The sequence below is a fragment of the Ailuropoda melanoleuca genome, chromosome 13 (assembly GCF_002007445.2).
Source record: "Ailuropoda melanoleuca isolate Jingjing chromosome 13, ASM200744v2, whole genome shotgun sequence".
In the NCBI taxonomy this organism is placed as follows: domain Eukaryota; kingdom Metazoa; phylum Chordata; class Mammalia; order Carnivora; family Ursidae; genus Ailuropoda; species Ailuropoda melanoleuca.
Genome location: NC_048230.1, coordinates 56,896,098 through 56,905,640, shown reverse-complemented (window position 1 = coordinate 56,905,640; position 9,543 = coordinate 56,896,098). Strand labels below are relative to the sequence as shown.

The window sequence follows — 9,543 nt, the reverse complement described above, 5'->3', positions numbered from 1 at the left end:
GAGAGAGACAGAGACAGCGAGCATGAGCAGGGGGGAAGGGCAAAGGGAGGGGGAGAAGCAGGATCCCCGCTGAGCAGGAAGCCTGACATGGGGCTCGATCCCGGGACCCTGAGATCATAACCCGAGCTGAAGGCAGACGCTTGACTGACTGAGCCCGCTAGGCACCCTAAACAATTTCATTTTAAATCACTACATTTGGGGGTTGTTACACAGCAGCAGATAACTGATACAGGGCCTTTGTTCATGCTGTTTCTATTGCTTTAGAATGCTTCGCCAACTCCAACCATCATTTTTCCCACACGATGGACCCCTAGTCCCCTTCCAAAGCCCGGACCCAGTGTCACTATCCCTGCCTCCTCACTATCTGGAGCAGTTTCCCTTTCCTCTGGGAAACTTCATTATGAGGCTGAGGATATGGGTTTTGTCTCCTCCACTGGTTGTGAATGACAATATTAACTCATTTAATGCTCACAAAGCCTGATGTCATCATTATCCATTATCCTCATTTTATAGTTGAAGAAACTGGGACATAGAGAGATGCCCCCAAATCACCCTGGTGTTAGGTGGCTCCACAGAGATTCAAACCCAGGCAGAGCCTCTGCTCTTAACCACTATAGTGTGTGGTCTCTGAGTAGGGCCTGAACAGTAATGCCATTGATTATTTCACTTAACACAAAATCCAGAGGTAGGTGATGCTAGGGTCTGTCACAGCAGCAACTCAGAGGCCTCAGGATTCTTGGATTTCTCCGAGATTCTCTTATCTTCATGATCACAAAATGGCTGCCAGGGCCATGTTCTCGCAGGAGAGCTCTGAGAGAGAGGAAGGAGGAACTTCCTCCACACTTCTGAAGCTCCTCACAGACTTTCCTGATCATCTCATTGGCCTGCACTTGGTCACATGGCCCCAGTCACTAGAGGGGCCTGATACCTATATTTGGTTCAGCCCATTTTTTTTTAATGCATATATATATATATATATATAACTTTAGTTAGCATACAGTGCAATATTGGTTTCTGGAGTAGAATTCAGTGATTCATCACTTACCTATCAGGTCCTGATTTGGAGGTTGGGCCCATTTTCTCCGAGCACATGACTGCCTAGTATGTGAAGGGAACCAGGGTTCTTTTAGCAGGGACGTTGGGAGTTCGGCCCTTGGCCAAGCAATTGGTATTTCTCCCACGGGGTCAGCCCTCAGAACCCCTGAAATAAAGTCACACAGAGACTCTGGGCTCCAAGGGCCACTTTCTCAGGTTTGCAGAATGTGGGTACACTTGCCTTCTCTCTCCCAGGACATTCAGGCCACTCTGAGGTCCTAGGGCAAGAGGATGGCATGCCACCAACTCTCCCCACTCGGCACCCTCTTTCCCACACACAGATGCTGCAGCGACCAGAGGGGCTGGGGGTGGTGGAGCTGCCACACTGCCTTTGGTCTCCTGTATCCGCGTGAAAGGGAAAAAAGTGTCTGCTGTGTTGAATGTAAACATCTCAGGTGCAAAATGTTGCTGTCTTGCTTGAGAGGTCTATCACAGCCAAGTTCAATCCCACCAGACCTGCCTCCCTGCCTCCATGCCCCCTGGTACATGAGGAACATTATGTGAGGGACATTTGCCTTGGGAAACTATTTTTTACTCAAAGATTGGAGAGGAAAAAACAATTTTTCTTTTTTATCTTCCCCAAATCGAATTCATTTCACCTCTTCTTTTTTATATTAAAACAAATGCAGGAGCGCCTGGGTGGCTCCGTCGGTGAAATGTCTGCCTTTGGCTCGGGTTATGATCCTGGGATCGAGCCCCAAGCATGCCTCAGGTCATGCGGCCCCACAAGCTCCCTGCTCAGTGGGGAGTCCGCTTGTCCTCAGCCCCCAGCCCCCGCTCATGCACTCTCTCCCAAATAAAATCTTTAACCCCCCCCCCCCAGAAACCAAATGCATATATTATGGTGAAGGAGAGAGAACATCCAGTGAATGTTTTAGAGATTTTTTTCCTGCTTGTCTTACTTTGTGGGTTGCGAGCTTCCTCCCCAAGGTCCTCTATGGGCATCCTGGCCCTCTTTTGCCGATGGGAGGATTGTTGATAGAAAGATCCTGAACACGGTCTCAGGAGGCAGAGAGGCCTGCACTCAACTCTTGTGGCTATTAATTGGCCACACGATGTTGGGCAAGCCACTTCCCCTTTCCGACCATCAGTTTCTCCATCTGTAAAAATGGATAATAATATACAGAGGGATGCTGGCGGTTCGACTTGATTCTAAAGGCCCTGTCCCAAAGCTGGCACACAGGTGCTCTGTGGTCTCTTCCCAGAAACCAACCTTGCCATTCGGGACATGGCCGACCGTGAGCCCTAAATCACAACTCGGAGGCAGTTCGTCAACAAGGGTGGTTTAATATATTTCGGCACATTTCCGCTCAACAATATTATATGAAAATAAAATTCTTTATTAAAACAGCAAGGCATAATAGTCACTGCTACTCCCCAAACACTGTGTTTATTAAAACACACAAACACACACGCAAACACCAAAGACTTCAGCAAGACACTTCAACTCCCAGAGCCTGTTTCTCCATCCAGGGCGGGTCTCCAGTTCACTGTGGGCGGGGCCGGCTGGCGGCAGAATGGGCGGAGCTCCGGCAGGAGAATGGGCGGAGCTCCGACAGGCGGTGAGCCATCTACTCCTCTTCCTGCCCGGGACGGTCAAGGAGGAAGTCTCGGGCTGGTGCCGGCCGGCTGTAACGCCCCTGCAACGCTTGCTTGTCTCATTTTGTAACAGAGAAGAGACTGAGCTCAGGCTCTGAGCCTTGGCGACAGGGGCCCGGAGGCCCCCCCCGCGCAAATGTATTTTTCACAGCCACTTTCTATTTTCGGCAGCGAGTGATACATGTTGTCCCTTACTGACAGCGGTGGAATAAAGTTCCCCTTTAAAGCAAATTTAAAGTTTAAACAATGAGTCTGTTTTAAAGGAAACTATCTGGTAAACAACAATACAAAATAGAGCACAAACAAAATAATAAAAAGGCCGATGGGAAGGAAACACTTCATTAGGCCGACCTAAGAACATTTGGCACGGGTCCTGCAATTTTGTGGTTCTAAAGCAAAGTATGAAGAAATACAGCGATGTCCAGGTACCTTCCTAACTAACCTGCAGCAAGGAGCTAACACACTCGTCTTTCCCTCTTTACTCTATACATTTATTATTTTTTTAAAGAAGAAAAGGGTGGGGGAAGGAAAACAATAAAGATTAAAACAGGGGAGGGTTTAAAGCATCATCCCCCAAGCTCTACTTCAATATCTGTGGTACCAGCTGGGGCTGCCTGGTGGGAGAACCGTCTCTTCCTAATGTCTGTGGCTCCAAGGAGGTGCCACCTTTAAAAGGAATTGGCCTTTTTGGGAACATGGGTGAGAATCTAGTCCCAGTGACAGGGCAGCCCTGATTTGGAGTGTGGGGGGAGGGAAGTCATAAGGGCTCTTCCCTAACGCACCGGGGGTACAGTCCCGCAGGAAGAGATCTTCCTGCGTCTATTTCTGCCAGCCTTCTTTCTTCCCTTCCAAGCCAGGAGGAGGCAGCTACGGTTGCCATGGAAACTGGCTCCGTCCTCCCACAGAAGGCTGCCAACCCTGATTTCCCGCAGAGTTAAGAAGCAGGCGGCAGCGGGGGTCACCCAGGCGTGAAGATGGGTTTCCCTGGGGATATCCTGCCTCCTGCCAATCACAATGTCTGTCTGGGAATCCTGGGGGTGCCTGGAGGCTGAGGGCCAGGGAAGCCCCCAAGACCTGGCATTGCTCCGAGCAGAGACTAGCCCCTGGAACGTTCGGAGATCTCCTCTCCTCCCTCCAGCTAAAGCTACGGGGACCGACCGAGCTCTGTGTGCATATGTATGTCTGTGTCTCGTGAGATGCAGCCAGCCATGGGTGCCTCTGGCTCTGTCAGCTCTCCGATGCAAAACAGAACTGGCCCTCCACCACCCGCCTTGAGCCCAAGGAATGCAGAGCTGCCCATCTACCATGTGCTACTGGGACAATAATTCTGCCAAAGACTACCAAGTCACATCACCTCTCTGAGCCCATTTCCTCATCTCTAAAAAAGGCATAACCATCCTCTCCTCACAGAGATGCTGTGAGCACTACAAATGCTGCATCCACAGTGCCTGTCACAGCCACTTAAAGGGCCCTCAGTAAACAGGACCTAATGTTTATAATACTTAACATAATAAAGGTTTAGAGGCAGTTTTTCTCTTTGACCTGTTTTATTCTAAATCAGATGCAAAGGCAAGTTTTCATCCTTGATCTGTTTGTTCAAAGGGTTGGTGCATCCAGGATAGAGCAGACTACTGATCCGAGGACCAATTAGTAGGTTCCTACCACCTCCTACAATATCACTTCTAAGAGTTAGAACAGGGTTCTCGAACTGCAATGCCTTCAAGGGCCTGGAGGGACAGTAAATGGAGAGCAGAAAAAAATATTTCCACCAAGTGGAAACCCTAGTGAGCCAGAATGCACACGCCCTGGATAAGGGCGTGGGTTTGCTGCTCCACTCTGGCTAACAGTTGTCCTTGGGAATATGGGCCCAGTGTGGCCAAATCTTCCAAGTTTTCAAGAGAAGCTGGACATTTTTCATGGACTCTCCCACAGATGACATGGTAACAACTAATGTATTTTTTCATAAGCATAGGCCAAACAAAACAGGTCTGCCAATGCATCAAACCACAGCTGGAGTTTCCAAGCTAGAATGCAGACAGCCCTGTTTTTGGCTTGACCGTTCCAAGGAGCCCTGGCTGGTTTCTTCCGTTGGGACCATCCTGTTGGGACTTTCTTATTCCCTAACATGAGTCTTGACGCTGGGAAAGCTCTCCCATCTGGAGCCCATATGTCTAGAACAGAGAACTCTACTCCTCAAGAGCCCAGAGAGGGAGCTCATGATCTGCACCGTGAATGCATCAGCCTTTGGAAAAACCTTCCTGAATTTTCTCATGCATCCATGTGAATGGAGAGATGAGGGAAGTGTCTAGCAAACAGGGCACCTAGGGAAGAGAGATTCTAAAGGACTCCTTTAGTGTTGGCTAGTTTAATAATTTGGGGACACAGCTTAATTCAATAGATACACTGCAAGGCCCTGATTGGCCCTTTTATGGCCAGCATCTGCTTTGACTGACTAAGGCGTGGACCACAGCATTGCCAAGGAATTGGCCCCTCAGAGAGCTGGGGCACAGCGGAGCAGTAAGGACTCCTGCTTCTGCCCTGCCTGCCCCAGTTTTTGTGGAAATCATAAGGTGGGGGAGGGGGTGAGCAGGGTGAGCTGGGAGCAAAGACTCATTTTGGGACTCAGCCATAGCAGGAGACAATTCATAGAGCTTTTGGAGTCCTTTTCCATCCCCCTCTTCTCAGCTTGCCTTCGTTCCCTTCCCTGGACACAGCCTTCTAGGAAAAAAATCAGGAAAGCGGTCATGCTGGCCCCATTGGGTGTTCAAAGCTCCTGCGCCCAGGGCAGACGTAGACACAGGAAGTGGGGCGCTGGGGGGCCGGCTGGGTGGAGGCACATGTGAGGAGCCCCGTCCGCTCCCGGAGCTCACGGCCGGGCGCTGTAACGGATGGGCACGTCGTGTTCCGGCTGCATCAGCCCGAAGCCGTACCTGCTGAGGTCGAACTCGGGGATCTCCACGTCTGGGTTGACCAGCTCCAGGTCAAAGTGCACCAGCACAAGGAACACGAATCTGCAGAGAGACGGCGTTGAAGGTGTGCAGGACTAGAAGACTAGGGGGCTTCTCTGGAATAAGGCAGGAAGGCAATGGCCTCCTCCCGAGTCCGACACCAGCTCTCACTTCCGGGAAAAGGGGGAGGAGAGCGTGAGAGCACAGGTGGTTCCTGCCCGCCGAAGTCCATGAGCTCCTCCCCGTCTGCCAGCCCCTGTGGCTCGGGGGCCCACCCGCCAGTTCTGCCGTTGGGCTGTGAGCAGAAGTGACAGCGGTCGATGCCTCGGTCAGCACGAGACTCTCAGTGTGCTCTCTGGTGGCTGTGTGGACCTCGTGTCGTGGTGGTGCAGCGGGGAGATGGGATAGAGCCTGGTCCCTGAGTCTGTGTGTGGAAGGCAGGGCCCCCCCACACCCACAACCCACTTTGTGAGTGGGAACTAAACCCCTGTTGTCACAGGCCACTGAGATGTGGGGGCTGTTGTTACAGCAGCATCGCCTGACTCCTGACTCAGTGATCCTTTACGACTCCCCCAGACCAGAGTCCTCCCCACCCCCTGCGCCCCACCCAACTCCTGGAACGCTTACTGTCTGCTCCAGTCAGGGCTGCTGCAAAGCCAGCGGCTGCCTTTGTGAGATTGGGAAAAGGCACCCCTGCCTCACGACCTCTTACTGCCGCCCGCGGGAAACCCGTCCTGACAAGCACGCAAGCCAAGTGCACGATTAACCCGGGTGCCGGCAAATGCAGCGACAGTCCCACCTGGGACCCTGCTCCTGCCCGCCTGCCTTATCGCACTTCCCACCGCCTCTGTCCGTAGGGTCTGGACGGCGTCTTCTGCCACTGAATGTCCCCCCACCACCCCCACCGTGACCCAGGTGCAGGCGTGGGACTGAGAATATGACAAGGATGCTCTAATCTCACAGAATTCACGAAGAGGAGGAAGGCGAGGACAGAGCAAAGTCCACGCTCTCGACAGCAGAGCTAGGCAAACGTGGCTCTGCCTCTTGACCCTCATCAAGTTTCTTTCCCACTCTGGGCCTTGGTTTTCCCACCTGCTCAAAGAAAGTCAAAGAGGCGGGCTGGGCCCCTCCCAGCTCTGAAGCTATGGGTGGTGGAGAGTGAGTTTATAGAGGGCGGGGAGCTCTGCACACACCTGGCGCCTCCCCTCACCCAGGTGCATGATCATGGTGGCAAATAATCTGGCCTCCAGAGTCAGTGCTGGACTGACCCCTACGGAGCAAGGTTGCACGACAGGTAAGGGAGATCAAATAACAAATTGACGAATTTACTGAAATGCGAGGTGCCAGGCGCTGTGCGAAGCATTTAGTATCCGAGATCTTTTTATCGGTCCAAACACTTTATGAGGGAGGAGCCGCAGTCAGCTCTGTGCCCACACTTCTGAACACGTGAGTCTGTTCCAACGTGATTGGTGTGCTGAGGCACCAGGGAGGCTGAGGCAAATTTCCCACTTGCGCACCTGTTTCGTGTGCGAGAAGCACGAGAAGAATGCAAAGCCGCACCCAGCTGGACCGACGGTGCGGGAATCCACAAACCCGCGCAGGCACGCACCTAAACTCTATCCACCAGCAAGCTGGGCTCACGGGGCGGCTCGTGCGCCCCCACTGATAGCAGGTGTCCAATTGCAGGGGCCCCGCCTTTCACGCTTCACAGCACAGCTGCAGCCCAGCCACCGCCCACTTCCACAAACTTCACGTGGTTTTCAAAGTGAAGCGTCATATTTACGGCAGCGCTTAAGTAGCTCTCAGCCACGAAACACCTGTAAGCCTGTACGACCATCTTCCCTGGGTTCTTAGCTTGCATGTGTCACTAGGAGGTTTTTGGTCCGTCGGGCCCCAGCCCCATTTCCCCCCACAATCCCTGGGGATTTTATCATGTGGTTTCACGTGGCCGTGAGTTTTAGGAATGTAGCATGAAGGAAAAACTGGCTATATTAGGAGCTCCATTTCACTGCCGAGACAACTGAGCCCAATAGGTTAATGTAATGTGCCCATTCACTTAGCACAATGCCTGTGTATTAGTAGTTACAGTAATAACTAGCACTTACTAGATACCTACAATGAGCCAGGCAGTGGGTTCAATATTTCACAAGGCCCAATTCCTTTGTTCTGACACCCCTGGGATACAGTATGATCGGTACCCCCAACCGGACAGTTGAGGACCCAGGCACAGCTGGCCACTCAGCTTACGATGACACAGGGGCGGGACGGAAGGACAGAGCAGATGTCATAACCCTGGCCAGATCAGTGTGTGGTCCAGGCGCCATGGCTCTTGGGATCCAGGGAAGAGAATTTATAAGGCACTCAGGTCCACAGGCATTAAAATAACCAAGAGGGAACAATGACGCTTGGCCAGTTCCTGCTGAGGGGGCTCTGAACGTGCGCAGCAGCCACAGACAGCCAGCAACGGTCAGCCGCACGCAATGTCCCGTGTTTAGTATCTGGACACCAGGTCTGGAGGGAAGAGCTCCCTGCCAGATCAATGTCAAAAGAGACCGGAAGTCTGGTTTTTATGTGAGATCTTCTGATTCTTAAAAGTTAGCAGACATTTTTAAACACACAAATAAACAGATCTGTGGGCAGGAGATGGCTCATGGGCCGTTTGGAGCCTCTGCCCATGTTCCTGGCTGAGAACCCTGGTCTCCGGAGAGGAGGGCGTGTGCCAAGCAGCCAGAGCAGAAGCCCCCCCACAGGCCCACACCCCCCTCCACTGCCCCCACACTCACTGTTTGATGCTGCTAATGGCGTACGCCTTCCCCAGGCACTGGTTGTGGCCAGCTCCCCACGGCATGCTGTAATTTTTCAGTCGCTTCCCGTCCTTGTAGAAGTCTTTCTTCTCTGACCCATCCGAGTTCAGGAATCGGTTATATTTAAATACCTGAAACAGGAAGGTCCGTTTTCCGACTCCACCCCCACAACACGCACGCCCGAAGAAAACTCTGTCAGGATGATCCCCGAAGTCTTGTTTATAAGAGGAAAAAACTGAAAACACAGTAAAGGTCAATTGACAGGGGACTGGTTAAAAAATTACGGCATCCGTTTAGAAGGTTGAGTGTGGTCTGTGCGTGATCACACAGAATTTTTTAGACTGGTTGTTGAGTGAAAAAAGCAAGTTTCGGAATAGCATGTATTGTGTGGTCCTGTCCACACACCTCTCTATTCATATGTGTGTGAGTGTGTTGTGTGTTTATCTGTAAAGGCATAAAAATAATTTAAAGGATACACTCCAAACCATTGTTAGGGAAGTCTGTGGAACTGCAGAGTAAAAGGAATAAAGGAAAATTTTTGCTTTTAAACAGATGTGTCTGTATATTTCTACTTTATAAGTATATATTACTTAGGCAGTTTCAAATTTAAAAATTAAAATGATTTTTAGAGGTGCCTGGCTGGCTGTCAGTAGAGCATGCAACTCTTGATCTCGGGGTCATGAACCCAAGCCCCACGGAGGGCACAGAGATTACTTTAAAAAAAAATTTTTTTTTAAAGAGAATGCCAGTTTCCTTTGGTTACATTGTAGAATGGTAAGGGGGGATTGTATCTGAGCACAGGGCTTGGCACAGAGTAGGAGGTGAATGAAAGATGGGTGGAAAATAGGTGAATGGATCAGTGGATAGAGAGATGGAAGGGTGAATTGATGGATGGGTGGGTGGATGGATGGATGGTGGGTGGGTGACAGATGGACAGATGGGCAATTGGATGGATGGGACAGAAGGGTGGGAGGATAAATGGATGGGTGGATGGGATGGACAGATGGATGGATGGATGGGTGAGTGGATGGATAGGTGGGTGAGTGGATAGGATGGATGGATGGGTGGGTGGGAGAGGTGGGGGAATGGGAGGGGTG

At 51.3% G+C, this 9,543-nt stretch overlaps 1 protein-coding gene across 1 annotated transcript in view; it reads right to left on the bottom strand.

Moving 5' to 3' along the window:
* Nucleotides 1–2,362: 2,362 nt before the first annotated feature.
* PTGIS (prostaglandin I2 synthase) overlaps nt 2,363–9,543 on the bottom strand; it is a gene marked incomplete at its 5' end in the record, with an annotated part of 34,960 nt that continues 27,779 nt past the window's right edge. Inside the window, 2 exons of the mRNA XM_034641581.1 lie at nt 2,363–5,705; nt 8,426–8,577. Of these exons, the coding sequence (XP_034497472.1) occupies nt 5,561–5,705; nt 8,426–8,577 (297 nt within the window). The remainder of the gene's footprint in view (nt 5,706–8,425; nt 8,578–9,543) is intronic.